The sequence below is a fragment of the Phoca vitulina genome, unplaced genomic scaffold (assembly GCF_004348235.1).
Source record: "Phoca vitulina isolate PV1807 unplaced genomic scaffold, GSC_HSeal_1.0 scaffold1, whole genome shotgun sequence".
Taxonomy (NCBI): Eukaryota; Metazoa; Chordata; class Mammalia; order Carnivora; family Phocidae; genus Phoca; species Phoca vitulina.
This window is the reverse complement of record NW_022589704.1, coordinates 58,712,182-58,734,162: the sequence shown is the minus strand read 5'-3', so window position 1 is coordinate 58,734,162 and position 21,981 is coordinate 58,712,182. Positions and strand designations below refer to the sequence as shown.

Here is a 21,981-nt window from a genome sequence, read left to right as displayed (position 1 = left end):
TATCTTCTCTGAAATCGATATTCCTCTTTCCACACAGACCATTTAAGAATCACTCATTGCTTCCTCTGCAAAGAAGACACAGGCAGCAAAAACAACAATTTCATTAGCCTTTCGCAAAAATGTTCATCCAAACAGGATTTAATTATGATGCAGTTGACTTAGATAACCATATTGATTTGGGGTAAAGGATTTGCACTTTTTGCAAAATTAATTATTTCCCTTTTCGAGGAACAGGTATGAAGAAGTTGGGGATTCCCTTCTTTTTTCTTTAAGTTAAATCAAGTACCTGGGCTAAATATTGCCATTCTGATAAGAATCTTTGATCTTCTTCCATAACATTCTTATTCCCAAATATATATTCATGAAGGCTAATAGTTGCCTTAGTACACATTCAAAGTGATCAGCCTCATCGACATCAGTAAAACACAGAGACAATAAGGTTACTTTTTGGTCAATTGTTTAGGTTCTTTGTCAGCTTCATAGGGATCATGACTTGTAAGTTGGTATTTCTCAACAAATCAGAAGCATTCTCATGGCAGGCAGACGTTTCGGTGCCTGCAGCAGTCGGACTTCCTCGTTCCCTCTCAGGCTGACAGAGGAGGTGTCCGGCCTCTGGCTCAATGTCCACAAGTCTTTAAGGACATTTTGCTTCCCTCTCTTATCCCATGAGCTGTTTCCTTCCAGGTTCAACAAGGCTTTTAGGAAGCTCTGAGATCATCCTAACAATCCCTAGGGTAGGGGTCTTTAAATTCCTTCTCAAAACCTGAACCTAGATAGCCGGAACTATCACCTTTCTAAAATTACCGTGGGAAGTCAGATGGCTGAACGTGGTCACCCAAGTGGAACTTACACAGTGCATTAAATCTATCATTGCCTGTTCTCGTAATGAGTCCAGACGAATATTAATGACTATCAGAAAATAGAACTCTAATTTTTTTTTTTTAATCGCACTCAAAAGTGGCATTTTACTCAGCCATGTGCTTCTTGTGTTTCAGCTGTAAGGAGTACAAAAATCTGAATTCCTTTTTTGCCATCGTCATGGGACTAAGTAATGTTGCTGTGAGCCGCTTGGCACTCACATGGGAGGTAAGCTTCAGCTGAGATCCAGCTGTGACTTTTGCCTTAAGAATAAAAACACAGGCTCACCAGTGAGCTTTTTTAATAGAAATATCACTCACACTGGTATAACAATGGAAAAGGTGGGACACTTTGAGGGAAGTGACCTGTCTCCTTTTTCCAGTTGCCTGAGAGTGTGAATTTAAAAAGATATTGTCCTTTCATGGGTGGGGGGAGCATGTGGGGGGGTCTCAGCTTCTTGGTCTATACAAGGTAAATAATAATAATACATCTAGTTCCTAGGTAAAACATGAATCGACAACATTGCTTGGATGATTTCAAAGGTTTTGCTCATGGATTCTGGAGTTTTCTGGAATGTCTGCTTATTGCCTTATCTGTAATTAAGAGAGGACAGAAGATCCATTTTTATCCAAGTAGTCATTTTGCTCCAGGGAAAATTAGCCAGAAGGCCAACTGTTTGGCCCAGCTGAGTACTAAGTATCTCTTAACCACCTGGCCGACCTCTCTGTGTATGGAGGAACAAGAGTTGGCTAATATTCAGGTTGGGGCAAAAGTAATGCAGGTGTGTTGTGGATTTCTGGAGCAAGTATCATTAGTGGTTTGTTGACAGTTGGTTATTTGTGCTAAACATATTCATTTTTCATCAGCTAAGTACTCAAAATGTGCCCGACCCCTTACATGTGGTATGTAGTTGAAGAAATACTAATCTCTCATAGAACATACATACAAAAATAGACTCTTACTAAAAATAAAAAAGTATGTGTAAGTGGGACACAAAAAGAGGTCAAGGAGTAGATAACAGAGACTTAATTTGCAAGAGTGCTTTAAAAAGGCACCAAAGGCAGATGTTTGCATCTCTAAGTATTTTCCTTAAAACATTTCCTTCCCCGCTTCCCTCTTGAAACTGTTTCCTTTCTCTGTCCCTCCTAAATATTTCCATTGTTTATAGGACAGGTCCTCACAAGTTCTTCTGTCTTGGGTTTCTCTTAAAATTCCAGGCAGATGCAGCACACAGCAGCTCATCCCCTGAATATAGGAATGAGGGAATTGGTGAGGCCTGCGGGCCACGCTCCTGTATCACCTTCCAGCTGGTAAACAGACGGAGTTAGGGCTGCCACGAGATCGAAGCGAGGAAGCCATAGAGCAGGCTCCCCTGTCTTGTAGCCCAAGGCTCCTGGAATCTCTGGAAACCTAGGGTTCCCTCGCAGAGAGTCTGCCTTCCCCAGCCTGTTTCCAGCTTCTAATGCCCCCCCAGAGTCCAAATGATTTGGTGGGGAAGATCAAAGAAGGTATAAGGCCTTAGCATGAGGGGGGCACTATCAGAGTCTCCTTTCTTGGTCTAAAGAGAAAAATTGGAGGCTGCTTAGGGGGCGGGAGGGTGCAGTCCGCAGAAGGAGAGAGTTAACTGACCAGTCCTTCATTTTCACGGGGACTGTGAAGAAGCACATCAGTCTGCGAGCTACTGTTCTCATCCTGGCACGTTGCTGAAAGAGAAGATGAACCTGTCCTCATTTATAAGTCTCTATTCTTTAAGGTGAAATGTAATTATATCATCCTGTAGGAAGCGCTTTCATTCGTAAGCATTTTTGATTTGGGTTTCTCAACCTGTACTTGCGGAGAACCTCCCGGGCTGCCCAACGGCTCGGGCAGAGAGCAGGAGGGCCCGGACGTGAACAGGGTGAGAAATGCTGCCCGACCTCCCGGAACTACAGAACACACGTGAAACTGTCAGTGAACAAAACGGGGGGAAAGTTAAACCGCATGGCAAAGGCAATGGTTCAGCCTGGGAATGAAAGACCAATCTGACATCAAGCAAATGGGAGTAAAATCCTGGAGCGGTTTCTTGGCCTTGGCAGTGTTAACACTGCGGGCAGGATAATTCTTCATTGTGGGGCTGTCCCGTGTAGCTTACTATCTATCAGTGGCACCTCTCTGCTCCACCGCAGTTGTGACAATAAAAAATGTCTGCAGACATCACCAAATGTCCCCTGGTGGATGTGGGGTCAGGGTTGCAAAATTAACCCCAGTTGAGAACCATCTCTCTGGAAGCACCGGGTTACATAGATTATAGTATTAAGACCCACAAAAATTTGGATTACTGTATGCCGTCCTGTCTTTGACCCAAAAGCCAGCTAAGTAAAGAAAGAGAGGTAGAGTGACAGATCTAACCAAAAATGTAATACACTTGTAATTTTTAAAGTGGTCTACGTCCATGGCAAGTTATCGCCTAATGAGGTGATTTGGATACTACGTGTGGACTGAGATCCTTGCATCCCTGGATGCCCATCCCGGCTCTCATCCCTTTGGACTTTGCCTCTGAGCAAGGATATCATCTTTCCCCGAAACCTAACTTGAAAAGCAGTACTAGGAAAATGAGCTTGGAGGACATGCGGGAGACTAGTCCTAGAAACAAAATCAGATTTTTTACAGATTTTAAATGGGAATATGACAAACTAATTCAGACATGAGAGAGAAGGAAGAGAGAGGCGCTCTTCTGTGAGTACAGAGGCCTAATTGGTGAATCCGTTGTTGCCGGTAGACTTATATGCGGGAAGCAGAGCTGAGCTGGGAATCTCTGAGGCCTAGGACTCGCTCAAAGCTTCCACAGTCTCGGGAGCAGAGACGCATCACACCGCTCTGCCTTGGTGTGGCCTATCAGAAGAGAACAGTTCAGGATTTCTAAGATCTCAGGACCTAAGCGAAGAGAGAGCCAATAGATTGAAAGGTGGCTCGATAATGGCCGACTGGCGTTGGTATGTGGGTACAGCCAGCGGCGCTGAATCAGGAACCACAGCGGTAGAACCGTCCGTGTTCCTATGACAGCAGGGTGGAGAAATAACGTGGGGAGATGCTTGTGTGGAAAAGCATAGAGCATGTGAGAGAGGGGTAGAAAGGAGGCAGGTGATGCGAATTCCAGAGGCTCGACCGTCATCAGTTGTGCAACTTGGGGCAAGTCACAAACTGTGAGACCTAATTTCTTCCATCTATAAAACACAGGTTTAATCTATTCAAATCAATATTTATGGAGCAGTGACTATGTACCTGACACTCGTCCAGTCACTGGGGATAAAGAAACACAACTGATAAAAATTTCTATTCTCGTGTAGTTTACATTGTAAGGTTAGAGGAGGATTGAATAGGTAGTTTCTAAAACTTGTAATCCTACTATTCTCTGGTCTGAAGTCCTAATTGTGGGAATCAAGAGAGTTTAAAAGGTGTGGGAGGAGGTAATTCCAAACCACTTGTGGTCTGAGAATGCAGTCCTCTGTATGAATAATTAGAAAACATTATAAAAACAGTAAGACCAAAGCATCTGTAGTTAACTTTTGTTTCAACGAAGTTAAGAGTTTTAAAAGGTAAGTTCTTTATATTCCAGATGATGCTGAAATGCTAAGACAGATTACAGCCTGGCCTTTTTTAGAGATGTTTGATTAAGAGCCGGAGAAATACATTTCCCCTAGTAATGGTAACACAGGATACATATCTAGATATCCAATCTGACATATGAGTGTGGCATTTTCGTTTCATTAACAGAAACTGCCAAGCAAGTTCAAGAAGTTCTATGCGGAGTTTGAAAGTTTAATGGTAAGTGACAGTGACTCCTTTATTCTGTTCCCTGTCTGCATTAATCTAATTTCTGATTAGCTGAATTGAAGTTCTCATTTCAGAAATTTTACCTGTCCTTGTATGACTTTAAGAAGTTTATGATCCCGTTTTAGTGCTGCTAAAACAAGCATGCCTGACTAATGAACGGCACCCTCAGGAGCTAACTTAAAGAGGACTTATGTCCCACATAAGGTCAATTTGTGTAACTAAGAAAAGCAGTGTAATAGGATCCTTTCCGCCTAGCACAGGTGGGCTCTGGGTTGGAAGCTGCATTTTCCTTGCCTTGCCAAAATTATTGTTCCCCATTGGCTGGGAGGTGTTCACAGACAGAAGTGAGTGGGAGCTGGTAGGAATGATGGGATGGTTTCAGAGAGGGCACAGGGGTCTGGCGGGGCAAGGCGGAGAGGAGCAGGCGGAGTCAGAACTCCCAGGAAGGAGGCGGTGCTTCAGGAGAAGGGGGTCCCAGGAAAGAGGCGGTGCTTCGGGGGGGGAGGGGTCCCAGGAAGGAGGTGGTGCTTCGGGAGAGCGGGGGAGGGGTCCCAGGAAGGAGGCGGTGCTTCGGGAGGGGAGGGGGTGGGTTCCCAGGAAGGAGGCGGTGCTTCGGGAGGGGAGGGGGTGGGTTCCCAGGAAGGAGGCGGTGCTTCCAGAGGGGTTCCCGGGAGGAAGGCAGTGCCTCGGGAGAAGGGTTCCCAGGGAGGAGGCGGTGCTTGGGGGGCGTGTTCCCAGGAAGGAGGTGGTGCTTCGGGAGAGGGGATCTTGGGGCGGGGGGGGACGGTTTTACACATGTGTTTGCTCGCAAAGGGAATCTCTCCCCTCAATCCCTGCAGGCAAATCTCCCTCTCAAGAAAAAAAAGGAAACAAAAAGCAAATAATTTTCATGTCAGACGGGAAGTTGTTTTAAAACAAAAATCAATTTAACTACCTTTCTCCTACAGCTACAGTTCGTTGAAAACTATCTGATTGGGGGGTAACAAGTCTAGATGGGTTAGGAGGTAGAGGGGGTGGGATGTGTGTCATTAATCATTAACCAGCATCTCTCTGTTTCTCTAAAGGATCCTTCTAGAAACCACAGAGCCTACAGGCTGACAGTAGCTAAGCTGGAGCCTCCTCTCATCCCCTTCATGCCTTTGCTCATTAAAGGTAATTCTAAGGAAACGCACAGGTCAAGCCAGGAAGGAGTGTGTGGGGAAGAAAATGAACAAGAGCCTAATCAGGCTGAGCTCTTTGGAAAAAATGGTCCCCTCCTTCCCCCTTCTTCATCACCTCCTCTCCCCCTTGACTTTTTGGAAAGGGTTGGGAAGATTTATCAGAGCAAGGATCTATGATTTGGAAGACTTGATAGTGAAACAGAGGGTTAGTTTGGAAATTTTACTAATCTCAGGTAAAGTGCTTTCAAAAGTTAAACACCCAATATAAAAGGAACTATTATCAGCTTTTTTCACCTGCAGTGTTATGCAAATCCTCCAGCATAATCTAATGGTGCTATTGTGGTTTCTTGGTATGACATATTTCTGTTAGTAATTAGAATGTGACTTTTATTTCTGTGCAGATATGACATTTACTCATGAGGGGAACAAGACGTTCATTGACAATCTAGTAAACTTTGAAAAAATGGTACGTACGGTATTATAACCTTAACCACAATGTTGTTTTCTTTAAAATAAAATCTGCGTTTGTACTGATAAAGGAAATACTTTCCATATATGGCGCCACATTAAAAAGGTAGTTACGCATAAAGGAGTTTTGAAAGATTTGGTTCAAATTGGCTACCTATTTTAGTCTGTCAGTTCTCTTTTGTAAAAGTGAGTGGTATTTGTGCCGCAGCTCACAGCAGCCGCTAGCTTTTATGCTGTGTGCTTGGTCCTGGGCTGCCTGTTGCTAAAATGCGCGAATGTTCCAGAGTGACTTCCATGTTGTTGTTTTGTTGTAAGGTTCCTAGAGCTAGACTTCCCCAGGATGCCTTTGAGTTGTTTATCTGCTGGGCCTGACTTTAGTGCATGTAGGTAAAAGGCAACTCCACTGCAGATCCTTTTTACGGAGTATTCACCTAAATGTATAAATAAATAAAGTTTGCCCAAGTTCAGAGAAGGAACTTGGGACTCTTCATAACCAAAAACAAATTTTTAAAAAGTAACAGATGTGGAACTGGCATATATTTGGTAGTTTGCAGCTCCCCTCATCAAGAAAAAGCTGTGGGGGCGCCTGGGTGGCTCAGTCGTTAGGCGTCTGCCTTCGGCTCGGGTCACGATCCCAGGATCCTGGGATCGAGCCCCACATCAGGCTCCCTGTTCAGCAGGAAGCCTGCTTCTCCCTCTCCTGCTCCCCCTGCTTGTGTTCCCTCTCTCACTGTGTCTCTCTCTGTCAAATAAATAAATTCTTAAAAAAAAAAAAAGAAAAAAAGAAAAAGCTGTGATGTGGCAGGAGTTACTTTGCCGTTTATCTTCTTATCTTCTGTGAAGCAATAAAGCAGGTCATGCCAAAACCTATCTTTAGCTACACAGTGCAAGTTCATGGAATGCTCCATTGTCATCTAAGTCCTCTGGCTAAGGCCTGGATGGCTGGGCTGTTACAGTGTTACCTCTGTGTGGGTAAGCATCTGCCCTGGGTTATGGTTTGCAGTGGGGAATATGGATCTGCAGGAAAAGCTCAGGACTGGGGAGTTCAGGAAACATGAGGCTTGGTTCTCAGCTTCATTCCTTTGTAGCGACCTCTTAACTTCTCTGTGGGTCAGTTTCCCCAACAGAAAATGGGGGTCCTGCCTGCTCCATCTATGTCTGGATGTTGATCAGTCCAGAGTATATAAGTATTCCTTTAAGCCATACGTAGTGCTACAGAATTCTTCTCAGAAAATGGTTCTTCTACTTGTTTCTTGAAATTCAGCTGGTATACACAACTCCAGGAGAGCTAGAAACATCCTGCAGTGATCTGTAAGGATCACACCATCCAGCTTTGGGAATGAGCTTAATGCAAGCCCGGCCCAGTGAAGAAGTCCAGCAATTGCTGGGGAATTGGTTTCCATGCCTTAAGCTTGTTAGGAAAGAGCATAGGAGTCCACACTCTTCAAAGACACCCTGTGCTAGAGGGCAAATATTTCCTCAGCAGTTCCAGGGGCAGAATACGAGCATTCTAATACTGTCAGTTTAATAATGCTTTGATCAAAGTAAAAAAACATTCTTTGTTCACTTATTAGTATGGAGAATTAAACATATTTCCCTGATGTCTCAAAACCTGTTTTCCAGAAATGAAAGATTTAGCAAATAGGTAAAGAACCTTCCAGATCACTTATGCAGAAATGCAGACTAAGGGATAGCTAAGCCAACTATTTGACTATAAAATATACATGTGCACAGAGGCGTAGAAGGCAGAGTTTCCTAAAGAGTTGACTGAGCTTTAGAACTTTTGATCATTAAAGTGAACGGAACAGGACAAACAAGATAGCAAAAATATCTGTCAAGGAGAATGAAAGTTGTTTCCTCTGGGCTTTTAGATCTTGGTGTGGCATGCATAACCTTCAAAGGAAGAGTCGTATCTGATGGCTGTTGAGAGAGTTCCCCTCCCCCATTTCTCCACTCCATGCCCACAGCAGTGGGCTCTTACACGCCTCACTGTGAGGAGAGACCCTTCACACCCTACTTCTCACACCCCACTCTCAGAAAGATTACACTTTAACTTAAAAGCAACTGAACGGCTGAGATAGCAGTTCCGCTGTGATAGCAGAAACCTGAATTAACAATGGCTTACCCAAGCTCAGTATATTTCTTTGCCATGTGAATGTCCGAGCGAGTGTGGTGGCTCCCGAAGCGGTCAAGGTTCCAGGCTTCTCCTCTCTTGCCATTTCTCCATCCACACGGTACAAGATGGCAGACCACCGTCACGCCATGTCAGGTGGAGGGAAGGGAAGGGGAGAGGGAGAAGGCGAGGACACGCTTCTTCCCTATAAGGACGTGACCCGGAGTGGCACTCACCATTTGGTTCACCTTTGACTGGCCAGAAACTTAGTCACATGAAAGGAAAGTTAGGACATGTGGCCCTTATTTGGGGTATCCACATACCCCACTAAAAATTAGGGCGTTCTACTACTATGAAAGAGAAGAGAGAAAGGATACTGAAAGAGAACTGTTAACGCTCCCCTCCAGCAACTATAAACTTTATTTCATTTGGTAAGTCACACCGTGAGAAAGCTTAATTTCACGATTGCCTTTTTGTGAGTTCGATGTTACTGGAAAATGACATGGAATTTCAAAAAGACTTGATTGTGTTTTTTAAACCTGGCTCGGACCGACCTGGCACTTGTCAGCTTTCCAACCTTCTCTCCCCGTAAACGAGCCCACGCCCCGCCCCCAGAGCGCCACCACTGCCCACGCCCCGCCCCCAGAGCGCCCCCACTGCCCACGCCCCGCCACCAGAGCGCCACCACTGCCCACGCCCCGCCCCCAGAGCGCCACCACCGCCCACGCCCCGCCCCCACTGCCCACGCCCCGCCCCCAGAGCGCCACCACTGCCACTTACAACTCCCACCAGTGGCTGCTGCTGCCCGCGTATGTCTCGGGGAAGGAGACAGCTCTCTTCAGGTTGGCATCCACGCCATTTCCCAGTCATTCATCGCCAGGCCGAGGTGGTGAGACGAGCTGGCCGCCTTTGTGGGGCTGGGAGGCGGTCTCCCCGGAGGCAGCCCCTGCCAGGGACAGAAGTCACCGGGGTAGCCAGAAACACAGATGCCTGTTCTTGGTGGCAGCACTGCACAGACACCGCGAACCACTGTGCCAGCCCTAAGTATTTTTATTTTGAACCTTTTTAGCCTTGAGGTATGAAATGAGGATTAGAGAATTTGTTGCATATTGGTTTTAAGGATTTATGAATATGAACAAAAGAGAATTCACACTCTGATCCTTATGCAAAGGAAAAAAAAAAAGCAGACATTCTTTCATTTGGGAAAAACATAAAGGAGTATTCAAAAAAATGTTTGAATAAAGCCCTTTGTAGCTTTCTATGGCATACATGAATATTTATAACATTTAGGAGGTAGACTAGCAATGGATTAGAGGATAATATGCTGGCTGGCTGCCACTATCCCAGGCTGCATAAAGCATGCTGATAGCCACGGTTGCTACTGGATTAGGAGGTTGGTTCTATTTCAAACATACCCATATTTAGGTGTATTTATTTATGAACATTATTTTAAGATGGTCATTTTATTTGGAATGAGAAGCATGGGGCAAGCTTCTATACTTCTGGAAACATTAACAGAAGCTAATTCATTGAGGAAAGAGAAATGCCTTGAATCCTTTTATTTCTGTGTCAATAATTATGGCATTACATAATTAACAACGGTATGTTTTCTATCACCAATAATATTATTACAAGATCCATGGAGAAAGCACTAGGCTTATATCAAGCAATGGAAAAAAGAATCTCCAAGTAAAACTTGAAATGTTCAGATATATCCAATTCGCAGAACTTTCCAGCACAATAGAAATCTACAAGAGGACTTTGAAAGTTTATTTCTTTATATAGAACTCACAAACCGGGCTAAATGTAGATTTTCCAAAAGATATGTTTCAAAGCAATGCAGTCTCTGTTGACTGTTCAGGCAAAGGATTTTGCTAGGAAATACAAAGAAATCCAATAAATGATCCTTGGCCTTTAGGAGATTATACACTGTTAAGACGATGAAAGCATAAACACATGAAATATTAAAAGCAAAAAAAGATATAAGAACTAGTTCACAATAATAATAAAAGAGATGTCCAAAAGCAAAATGCAAAGAGGTAACTTCACGCAGCTATATCAGGAGGAAAACAAAATCATGTTAAATACAACAACATAATATAATCAAATCCAGACTTGTTACTCTGAGCACCATCCAGCCTCACCTCACACTTCATCTCCTCTGTACTCAGTCCAAGTTGGCAAGACCAACCTTCTTTCTTTTTTTTTCCTGCCTCAGGGCCTTTGCACTAGCTGTTACCTTTGCCTGAAACTGTCTCCCTGCTAGTCTTCACCTGTCTGACTCTTTCTCGTCATTCAGGTCTCAGCTCATGTGTCTGCTCCCCCAGAGTGCTCTTTCCTGACTATCCTTTGAACATTCTTCTATCTTCCACACCCAGCATTCTCAGAGAGATAACCTTGCCCTGACAGCTGGCTTCATAATCTGGGACAACCTTTACTTGCCTCTTCATTGTCTGTTCTTCCCCACTAGAATATAAGTGTCCTAGACCAGGTATTTTATCTGTTTTGTTCACTGATATTTCTCCAGCACCCAAAAAGGTGTCTGGCACATCATAAGTATGCAAAAAATATTTGTTGAATAAAAGAATAACCTAGTCATATTCCAGTATTGGACCTAGTGAGATAGGACAATACACTGAAGCATTTTTTTTTTCCTCTGAAGCATTTTTAAAGGATTTTATATAGGGGCGCCTGGGTAGTGCAGTTGGTTAAGCCTCTGCCTTTGGCTCAGGTCATGATTCCAGTGCCCTGGGATCGAGTCCTGTGTCAGACTCCCTGCTCAGCAGGGATTCTGCTTCTCCTTCCCCCTACTCTTGCGCTCTTGCTCACTCTCTCCCTCCCCCTCTTAAATAAATAAATTAAAATCTTATTTAAAAATAAAGGATTTTGTATAACAGATTTAATCCAAAAGTGTTTTCTATTTTATTAGAAAATTTGATTAAGCAGAATGTTCCAGGCATTTTGCATTACTGATAGTTTATGCAAGATGACTCCCTTAGCCTTCTGTTCCAGACTGGACATTATTCTGTCTCCCCTGCTCTCTGTGGTGCTGTGCCTGCCCTTCATTGTCCTTTCCTGAATGCAGAGATGCGCAATACTCTGCATGTGCCTGGACAGGCACCTGAGCCACGATGTCCTGTGGCTGTGAGATGTACAATATACCACGAGCATCATGTGCATTACATGTGTATATCTGTATGTCACATACATCTTGGATATTAAAGATCCATAGCCAGGGAACAGGGCTCAGGGTTCTTTCTCAGTGATGCATATAGTGGAGGCTGGCTGAGCTCCTGGGCCTTTTTGTCTCTTATCTCTGGTCCTTACCGTGCACTTAATTCTACTTGGTTGCTATCATGGGCACAATCTTTGTATGTGAGGGACTATATATATTTCTAAATCTTGTGGAAAAAAACTCCTGTCCTAAATATATGAGGATGTGAGTAAAATAATCAGGTGATGTAGTGTGGTTTTACACATGCTCGGCAAGAAATAATTGACTGAGATTCTTTACCTGATAGGCGTGCAGATGGGGGCAGAGTCCAATCCGTAGGGGCAGAAGTAAGAAGAGGCGATGTGGGAAACATGAAGAACACGGGTGGCGAAGATCTCAAGGGGCAAGAGAAGGAAAAACAAAAACTTTTCAGGGTAGGCATTTAGAGGAGGCCTGAAGTCCAGGAGCAACTTCTCAAAGGCCTCAGAGCAGGGAGGCAGCGTGGCCTCAGAAGAAAGAGGCTGTTCTGGCAGCTGTCTGCGTGTGGGAGGGAGGTCAGGAAAGTATAACAGGGCAAGATGGCGTTGCTGCAGGGCCTGCTGGTCTGAACTTGAAAAACAGACATGAAAGTCTGCTCCTCTTCGGGGAGAGGAAAGCTCAGGGAAATCCTGGACAGGGGGGCAGAAATCAGTTCAGAGGTGGCCAGAGAAGCTGGAGACAGCTGTAAAGGCCTGCTAGGCCATCGACTTATCTGGATAGGCGTGAAGGTGTAAGTTGGCCAGCCCGCTCCCGCAGGCAGGGTGCCACAGAAGGGTAAACAGGGAGGCCCAGGCCCAAGGGCCCAGTCTGAGAAGAAGCCCCTCGGAAGGGGAATTACTTACATCGGAGCTGGAGGGAAATTTGTGTTTGGGACCGTAGCCTCAAGGCCTGTGCCAGGCTGGAGTACAGACAGCCCCTTCCCGTGGACAGGCTCTTGGTACTGGTCATTCTGTAAGCCAGGCCCCAAGAAGGACATTTGCTTCTGAGTCGCTCTGGTTTCAGCTAAAGAAATAAACACATGAGGGTAGGTACAGAGTCCTTCGCTTGCTACCTCCTTTTTTCTTCCTGAGCTTCCCTCCATGAGTTCATGTCCTGAGGGAGATTCATCAGCCTTCATTTGGGCCCATCTCCCAGCCTTGTAGATGAAGAACTGATGAACATATTAATTTGTGCAAATAAACTCTGAAGACCTAGACCTAGCATGGGTATCTGGAAAAACAGTGGCTGTGTGGGATTTAAAACCTTTTGCAAGGTTCTAACTGTGGACTACTTTCTTGGTGAGGGCCATTGCGGGCCATCTGCTGAGCGGACTCTAAGGTGGTGATTCCCAGTAGGGGCAGGGGCCCATGGAAATCAGTTCCGGTGTGGAGAGTGGGGTTCACACTGTCCACATACACTGGTTCAGAGCACCTTCTAAAGGAGTATATTCTCCTCACTTTGCCCCCAGATTACAAACTGCTGTTCTCGTAAGCCACTTGCTAAAGGGAGTATGTCATAAACCTCAGGTTTGCTGAGATGGGAAAAAAGATGGGAAGCTCTGCCTTGGAGCAATCAAGTATTTTCCCACTGGCCCGGCATCATAGCAAAGCTGCCTGGCCTGCTCAAGGCAGGCCAACCAGCTCCGGCAGGATCACGAAACCTCGGGTATAATCTTTGGCTTCATCCCTGCTGTGGCAGTTGGATAACCAAGCTAGTGTCTCTTTAACCTTCGTTCCTGCCAACCTTAACTGAGAACACCAGTGAATAAATGGCTGTCTGCCGTCAAAAACAATATGTAAGGCTTAAGTCTATGGAAGGAGTGAAAGACTCTAACTAGATAAATGCAAAATCCTCCACTTTGGTCCAAGAAAGCAACTGCACGTCGACAGAGAGGGAGGTTTCATCCAAACAGCAGCTCAGTGAAATAGGCTCAGAGGTTTAATTCACTGGTAGTTCAACAGATGTCAGCAACGTGACTTTTTTTACATCGTGGACTCAGATGTGTAGCATCATCTAGACCAAGGAAGGAAAATAATCATTCTTCTGCACTCTGATTTGCTTAATCTAGGACACCATGCTAGAGACTGCCCTAAACTGTCAAATTGTTACACTGAAAATTGTTAAAGAAATTGGCAATATTTAGATGGAACCAGAAAAGACTCGGGGGGTGGGAAGATGTCCACAGTGGTTGTCTTCAAGTGTTTGAAGAACTGTCCTGATAAGAAGGAACTAAATGTGTTTGCTGTGCCTCCAGAGCTCACAACTAGGATCAGCGGGCGAAAAGCAAAGGGAGACCAGACCGGCTTTGATTCAGAATGATAAAGAAATTTCTAATAGTCAAGAGATGTGTAAAAATGAAAGGGGCTGCCCTTGGCAGGAATGAGTAGCTCTCAGTGGATCTATCCAAACAGTGGGAAGCTGCTGTTGATAGGCCCTAAAAGACATTTTGCACCTTGCAGACACTTGAAGAAGGGGACCTCTGAAGCTTCTTTCAGCAACACCCCCCCACCCCCTGGGAGTGCCTTGTAGGTGCAGGTGTCAATGGGTGCAAAAGTGGGTGGAGTTCCAGTATCCAGGTAACCCTTCTTCAGCCGTGTGAAAGCGTTCTGCAAGCATGCGTCCCCTGGCCATGCCAGTGGGGTTCACGCATGCTCAGGCACTGTTGCCAGGGTTTACGTGGGGCAGCTGGGACAGCGTGACCATGCAGACTTCACAAAGGAAAACAATGGGCCTCATCACAAAGCCAGATTTGGATTTCAAAGTTAAACTGAAGTTACCTTTGAGTACAATTAAAAAGGATACGTCAAAATTAAAACCATTGTTAAAATTAATCAAAGATTTAGAAAGGTAGAATGAACTCCAGAGCTGGAAATTACTGATTTAAACAATTGTTCTCACATTTTAAACCACATAATGAGCTAAAAATTATGAAGCCTCAGAGTATAGCTGTAAAGAGTAGTCTAAAACCAAAGTCAGAATGAAATGTTTTAGCTTTCAAAACTAAAAAGCAGAACAATTACTCCCTGCAAAATGGTATAGGAAGAGGTTTCTGACCCCTGCTAATTGTTTTATTATTCTTCAGAGGGGCACACTGGCGGCGTTTCCCGGGGTTTTCAGTAATTACACTCCATTCAATATCTGAAGAATTACAATAATTCTACATGGAATATACTTGTGCCCTTTGGATGCAAAGCCTAGAGAAGTGAAAAAACAACTTAAAGTAAATTAGCAGGAAAATTATCATGGTTCCTGTTTATTTCAGGGCTCCATATAGCAGAGGCTAATTTTACATTGTATGTTATATTTTCTTGGAGGTATTTGTAATATATTTCTCATGCTGATCGACAGACATGCTGGTTTTTAGGACCCTTTATGAAAACGAAGTTCAAACTTTTCCGATTGCCTCTTTGTGTAGGAGAAATTATCCGGTGCAGACACATGTCATGTAATGCTTCCAGAGTCCTCAGAGTCCTCAGAGCAGTAGTATTCAGCAGGGTATTATCGGTGTTCACATGTACATATTTGTGAAGCTTTGACTCTTCTATGAATTTCTTTTCCTGCCAAACAAACTGGAGTTTTTTGTTTGTTTGTTTGTTTTTTGTTTTGTTTTTTAAAATTACAGAAGCTTTCTCGAAGTCATTTTCTATACTTTGGCAAGCCAAGGGTCCATGAGGGAAGAAAGCAAGGACTGGAATTACATAGGCACTCAGAGATAAGAAAATTTCTTTTCCTGGCTGGAGCCTTATCAATTTTCTGCTAGTGTTAGAATTAATCCACCATCTCTGCGGGACCCCCTTTAGAGTCTGAGCAGCAAAGGTGTCCTGAGACAATACACAGAGCCTGGGGGTCCCAGCTACTGTTAAAATATCCTGAGCAAGAAATGTACATCCTGGCTGAGAAATGGTGGGTGGGTCTCACTGATGTTTTTCCTCATGTTTCTGTCCTTCCTATTTTTTCCTTCTTTCTTCTTTTGTCTTTTTTTCTTTTATTTTTCTTCTTTTGTCTTAAACTAAGTTGAGTACAGTATAAAAAACTCTCTTATAAGTCTTTATGGCAACCAAAACATTACCAGGAAACTAAGAGGATCACTTAATGACGAAATTAACAAAGGTTAAATAAATTATGATCCGTCCATAAGATTGAATACCAACTCATTTTTTAAATGTTTTAAAATGCAAGTGGTGTGGAAAACAGTCACAATGCCAGTGAAAAAATTTCTATCAGAACAGAAAGATGTGTGTAAAATATGACTTCAGTTGTCTGAAAAAGATGCTTTTACATATTTATTTTTAAAGCATTAGAAGGAAATGTACCAAAATATTAATGAAGTGACCCTGTGAAGTGATAGTCTAAGTGATTTTTACTTTGCTCTTAACATTTTCTGCATTTTCCTATTTTCTAAAATGTGCACGTTAGTGTGACAATCAGAAAGGAAGAAAAAGGAAGGAAGGAGGGAGGAAATAAAATAATTAAGATTAACACTAAAACACATTCGCTGGAAGTTTAGAAGGGTCTGTAATGCAGTGTTTACAAACATGTATAGGTAGAATAGTTTGATTGCATTCAGTCAGTGGAATTTAATACCTCATTACAGAGTCCTGTTTACTGGGAGGAACTTGACAAGCTAACCCTTCTCCAAATCCCGGATAGTTAACAAAAGTTCACCGTGACCTCCAGAAGGGATGGTGAAAACTAGTCCCAAGGGGTAAGATACAGTCTCAGAAACAACAGACTGATGTTTATGTCAGAGGCACAAGCAAACAGTTGGACTAGAATTATGCCATGGATATTCCTCATCTGAGAAGCGCCTCGTTCGTGTGACTCTGTGCCTCTCTCAAGTCATTAAACCAGTGATACATCAGCCGGTTGCCCCCAGATAGTCAATGTCTCAGAACAGGCTGTTTTTCATGGTCCCAGGTATTACCGAAATAAATAATGGTTTGTTTTCCTTTATGGATTTTATGCTAAGCTTGCCTGCATTTCACTCTTTCTTTTTTTTCTTTATTCTTTTTAGCGCATGATTGCAAATACTGCCAGAACAGTGAGGTACTGCAGGAGCCACGCCTTCAGTAAGTGAGATGCCGCTGTGTGCTACAATCTAGGCCTGGGTCATTGAGTCCTTTCCGATGAGGCTACAGAGAGACTCTAGAAGTCTGGACAGTATCTGATCGTGTCAGGGACAGTTTGGACCGTGAATTGCCATGGGATAGGGGCCTTGAGTTGAAGGATTTTCTAGTTGTAAAACTAGAAACTAACCATAGGAATATTATTTTATGAATGATCTTAAAGAGAATAAATGTGCTCTTTGTAGTGTGGCTAGAGACAACTAAGACATGATTGCCAATAAATCCCACCTCAGACCAACTCTCTTTATGACTCACTGCTTGACGTTGAGAAACTCACATCCATTCCTGATGACTCAGTTCTATCGTTTATAAACCAGGAAAGATAATGTTTATTGTCTCTTGGGGTGTTGCAAGAATGCATTCATGTGTGTAACACATTTACAAAAGTTCTCATAGCAGGAATTCATATTATATTTCTCGTATTCCCGGGTGAATTTAAGATGTTCTTCCTAAATCGGAATGTACAGCACAATAACGGGTACCATACAATGCTTTAATATAAAACTAATACTACTAATAAATAGCAGTCTTAAACTGGTGGGGATTAAGTTGCATCACAGCACCAAATCATCGTGCCCGACCAGTGCTATCATCTCCTGGGCTGGGACTTGGGGTGGGGATGGAGCTTTGGCTCCCTCGAGCTGGGCTGGGAGTCAGAAGGTGGCCCCTATAAAGTTCTTCGCTAAATTCATTGTATGAGTCACTTGAAGTCATTTGGCTTATTAAGCCAACATGATAATTTGAGATGGACGTGACTGGGCCTACCGGTAACATCCCCCCCGCCCCGCCCCCAGTAAACCTTGTGCTAAGAGACTAAAAGTTTCTCAACTCACGAATCAGAGCTATCTTTACCCTTCCTAGCCCAGGCCTGGCCCAAAGTGAGGGTTTGCTAACACAGGATGCCAGACCTGCTAAATGTTCATTTGTTAATGTACGGGGTTGGGGGGGCGGATCTAGGAAAAATAATCTTTACTTGGGGAGCAAGTAGACCTTTACAATTTTTATTCAAATGATTGTGCCTCCTCTTCCTTCCAAAGTGAGAATAGTCTTGTACATCGTCAACTATTGCTGTGTGGATTCTAGAAGAATTGGGGTGTCTCATATCTCTTCATCTTGTAATTTACTGTCTATGTAAAGACATGGCCTTCAAGCTGTTATAAAGTGAATATGAGAATATTGAAGTGATGTCAGTCTACAACGAGGCCCGGTGAATCCAGGGCCCTTCAGGGCGTCCAGAAAATTCCTGAAATTAAACACAAAGTTTTTGTGCCTGAGAGGGTTCATAGCCTTGAGAAGGTTCTCAATGAGATCTAAGAGCAGAAGAACTGCCATAGACTCTGTTTTGTTCCATCAGCCTCTTGGGAAGTACATCCTACATTCACCTACATCTTCTCCTAGAGAAGTCGGCAGGGGTGGGATGGGGAATTATATATCTATACATAAAATACCCACTGCATTTGTTGAAGTTATCAGTAACGGCTGGTAAACAACAGCTGCTCAGCGCTGAAGTCAACAGTCTATAGATAAAGCTATAGGAATAGATTCGTAAACATTGTGGGGATATGTACAATGTAATTACAGTATATTGTACATGTAGGGTACACTGCCAGGGAAAAGCGAGGAATTAAACACTGTGGTATTATTTATGTGTGATAATTATACTGATGAGTTTCTTCTTAGAGTGAGTAGGGGCCTTTGTATCTTCTCTCTGTTTTTCTGTGTTCAGACCTGCACCGCTACCCTCCACCCCTGATGCAGATGGCATTCCAACTGTCTTTGGGAGTGATGCGTGGATCTAAGCAGAAGGCGGTGTGTTAGGAGGGGAAGAACCCTGGCCCAGAGTCTAGACTCCGGCTCCGGCCACTCCCAGTGCCCTGCTAGATGAGAGCCCCGCGCTGGTGATCCAGGGGGCAGAGGTGGCCCGTGGCCCACAGCACAGGTGCTGGGTCCAACCAGAGCATTTTCCCCCTCTTGTTTGGAAACAATGTTAAGAAATGGAGAGAGTTCCCAGGAAAGAAATCCAGACCTCTCATTTCTCTAGAAAAGTAGGAAGATCTGGCAACTTGGGGTGCAGATTGGCATGTGGCCACAGCGTGCGGGAGTTGAGGAGTCACTTCCAAAGGGAGCGATGTTTCCAGTTCACCACTGTCAGATTTGGCCTTCCTCATTCACGTAGATCTCTGCGGAGGGCTCTGGGCACTTGATGCTTCTTTCAGCCCGGTTTTAGAGAAAGCTGTTAACTTCCGATCGCTCCCATGCTCACATGCGTTGGGGGAGTAGGTGAGAATAGAATAGTAACTGGGATTTCAGAACAAGTAGAATCAGGGAATTGAAGGTCTAGCGGAAGTTACGACTTCAGCCCATGTGCGCAGGCTTGCTGGAGTGGAGGGGGGTGGGAGGGAGGGGGTGGCTGGGTGATTGATGGACATTGGGGAGGGTATGTGCTATGGTGAGCGCTATGAATTGTGTTAAGACTGATGAATACCTGTACCCCTGAAACAAATAATACATTATATGTTAATTAAAAAAATAAAAAAAATTTTAAAAAAGCACACATCAATGAAGGAATGCTGTATACAGGATGCAAGTAATGAGGAGAGTCAGACTTGCTAATCTCACTGGCTTGTTTCAGTTCAGCCCAGGTGTTAAGCGCTTTTGTTAGGAGCTAAGGAAAACTACATTAGTCTTGTCTGTAACAAAGGGGGCAGAGAGCTGAGTGTGAGACCCAGGTGGGATGGAAAGAGGAAGCAATTTTAATATATAACCAGGGGCCATCAAGTGATGCTTTCACTTTTATTTGGTGCCATTTTTTTTTTTTTTTACAACATGCAATACAAAGGAAAATGATCAAAATAGATGATTCCAGGGAAGAAAAGGGTGGGAGAGAGGAGATGGAATATCCAAGTGGACATATTTCAATGAATATGGTATGTTGAAAGGTTGCAATGGAACCTTGGAATCCATGATAAATGTAATAAGTAATTGGAGGAAATAAAGCTGTATCTTATATGCATATATTACACAATGCCAATTTGCTCTTTTCTCCTTCAACAGATCCTGATGCAGCTCAAGCTAATAAGAACCATCAGGATGTCCGGAGTTACGTACGGCAATTAAATGTGATTGACAACCAGAGAACTTTATCACAGATGTCACACAGATTAGAGCCTCGTCGACCATAGACATTTAAAGTGCCCAGAACAATGGTTTGCCTCCAGTCCACAGTTTTTCAAAAATGCCATTTACGCTACTACTGACTGTCTTGTCACTAGAAAATTCTACAAAACAAGCAGAAACGCACCCTGAGACATCTCAGGGCCACAGCTTACCAGCGTCCTGACAAGAGAAGAAATTCTTTGACTTGCATAAAGCCTTCACACTCTAGCTTAGGACTCCCCAATTTGTAGCCATCCTATTTTATTTCTAATTGTGCTATCCTCTTTGCTGAAACATAAATTAAGTCCCACATGAAGAGTTTGGTAGAAATACCATTGTCAAGAGACATAGCAAGCCCCTGACGATTTTTCTCAGAGAGTTGGCAGGGGGAGATATGCTACAAATAGGGTTTACTTGGCTATATCCATGGTGGTCTAGTTTCACAGTTTTTATCTCAACACCTTGATTTGGAGCAGGGGGTTCTTGGAAGGTGGTGAGGAATCATGTAAATCCAAATCATAAGCTGTATTCTAGCATCTTCATAGGCTTACCTCTGAAGGAATTAAACCCCACCACATTACTATAAAACATTATGGCTATTTATGTAATTTAGGGAGGACTGGTCTGTAATTTCTGAATGATATATAGAATAATATTTATGTTTACAATGTAACTTTTTTAAACTTACAAATCAGGATTACATACATAAGAATTCCACTAAGAAACTCCAAGGTTCTAAAAATTGCCAGCGTTAAGATAAAAAAAAAAAAAGAACATTTCAAAAGAGCACAATATGCACAAAACATTTTTCAAAATTAAAATATTTTCCTGGGCATTAAAAACCTTTACTATTGGCTAATTATTGTTACTGATTAAAAAAAAAAAAACATATTTTCTGGACTTAAATGTTATTACAAATATCTTAATTTTCAGCAATTGTTTTGCACTTTCAAATAGATTGTAAATAGTTCACTCAATCAACGGTATAGAGTTATTTATTTGCTATATAATAGATATTGTGCCAAATGATTACTTTTTATTTATTTTATTTAGTATGTAATTTTGGAATACATTTTTTCCTGTTTTCACAATTAGGCTACATTTAATGTGTAGGAATTGTATGTATGTATATCTTCTGTAAATAACAGCTAGTATCTTCATTAAATATAATTGTTGACAAGAAAAGGTTGTGTTGTTCTCAATTCCTATAATATGGGAGGTATAGTGGGGTCCCAGCATTTTTGTAATTGAAATAAAATTCACATACTATAAAAATCACCCTTTTAAAGTGCAAAATGCCGTGGTTTTTAGCATATTCACAAGGTTGTTCAACCATCATCACTAATTGCAGAACATTCTCCTCATTCCTGAGAGAAACCCCATATTCATTAGCAGACACACCTCATTCTCCTCTCCCCCCAGTCTCTGGAAACCACTACCTGCTTTCTGTCTCTGTGGACTTACCTATTCTGGACATTTTGTATAAATGGATTATATAATATGTAGCCTTTATGTCTGATTTCTTTCACTTGGCGTAACATTTTCAAGGTTTATCTGCGTTCTAGCATGTGTCAGTACTTCATCTCTTTTTATGGCTGAATAATATTTGATGATGTGGATATACCACTTGCTTGTCAGCTGATGGGCACTTGGGTTGTTCCACTTTTTTTTTGGTTATTAGCAACAATGAAAAGCCATGATTTTAGAACTGCCTGGTATGGGGCCTCCTACCATTTCTCAGTGATTTAAGCACTTAGTAAATATTTGATGAAGAGATTTCTAAAATTCTTTGAAGTCCAATATGTCTCTATTTTTTTCATGTTAGCATTTTCCAGAGTGTGTTCCAGGCTGTACTAGTCTCACAAGCTCACAAACTGTTCCTCCAAAAACAGACACGCAACTGCAAAGCAAAAAACAAAGCCAAGATGGTATCTTCAAATAAATTTGGGAGCCACTGCATAATATACACCCCATTGTTAGAAATGATTCCCAATATTCATTAACGTATTAAAGGCTCTGAGAAGTCCCACTGCAATCCCTCCTAATATCCCACAG

The 21,981-nt window shown here is 43.0% G+C and overlaps 1 protein-coding gene across 7 annotated transcripts in view; it reads left to right on the top strand.

The window, feature by feature from the left end:
• RAPGEF4 (Rap guanine nucleotide exchange factor 4) overlaps nt 1-21,111 on the top strand; it is a 285,737-nt gene extending 264,626 nt beyond the window's left edge. For all 7 annotated transcript variants that reach the window (XM_032408017.1, XM_032407991.1, XM_032407981.1 and 4 more), the window contains 6 exons: nt 996-1,086; nt 4,612-4,662; nt 5,736-5,823; nt 6,233-6,297; nt 16,659-16,713; nt 19,825-21,111. In XM_032408017.1, the coding sequence (XP_032263908.1) occupies nt 996-1,086; nt 4,612-4,662; nt 5,736-5,823; nt 6,233-6,297; nt 16,659-16,713; nt 19,825-19,952 (478 nt within the window). In that variant the 3' untranslated portion in view covers nt 19,953-21,111. The remainder of the gene's footprint in view (nt 1-995; nt 1,087-4,611; nt 4,663-5,735; nt 5,824-6,232; nt 6,298-16,658; nt 16,714-19,824) is intronic.
• Nucleotides 21,112-21,981: the final 870 nt, after the last annotated feature.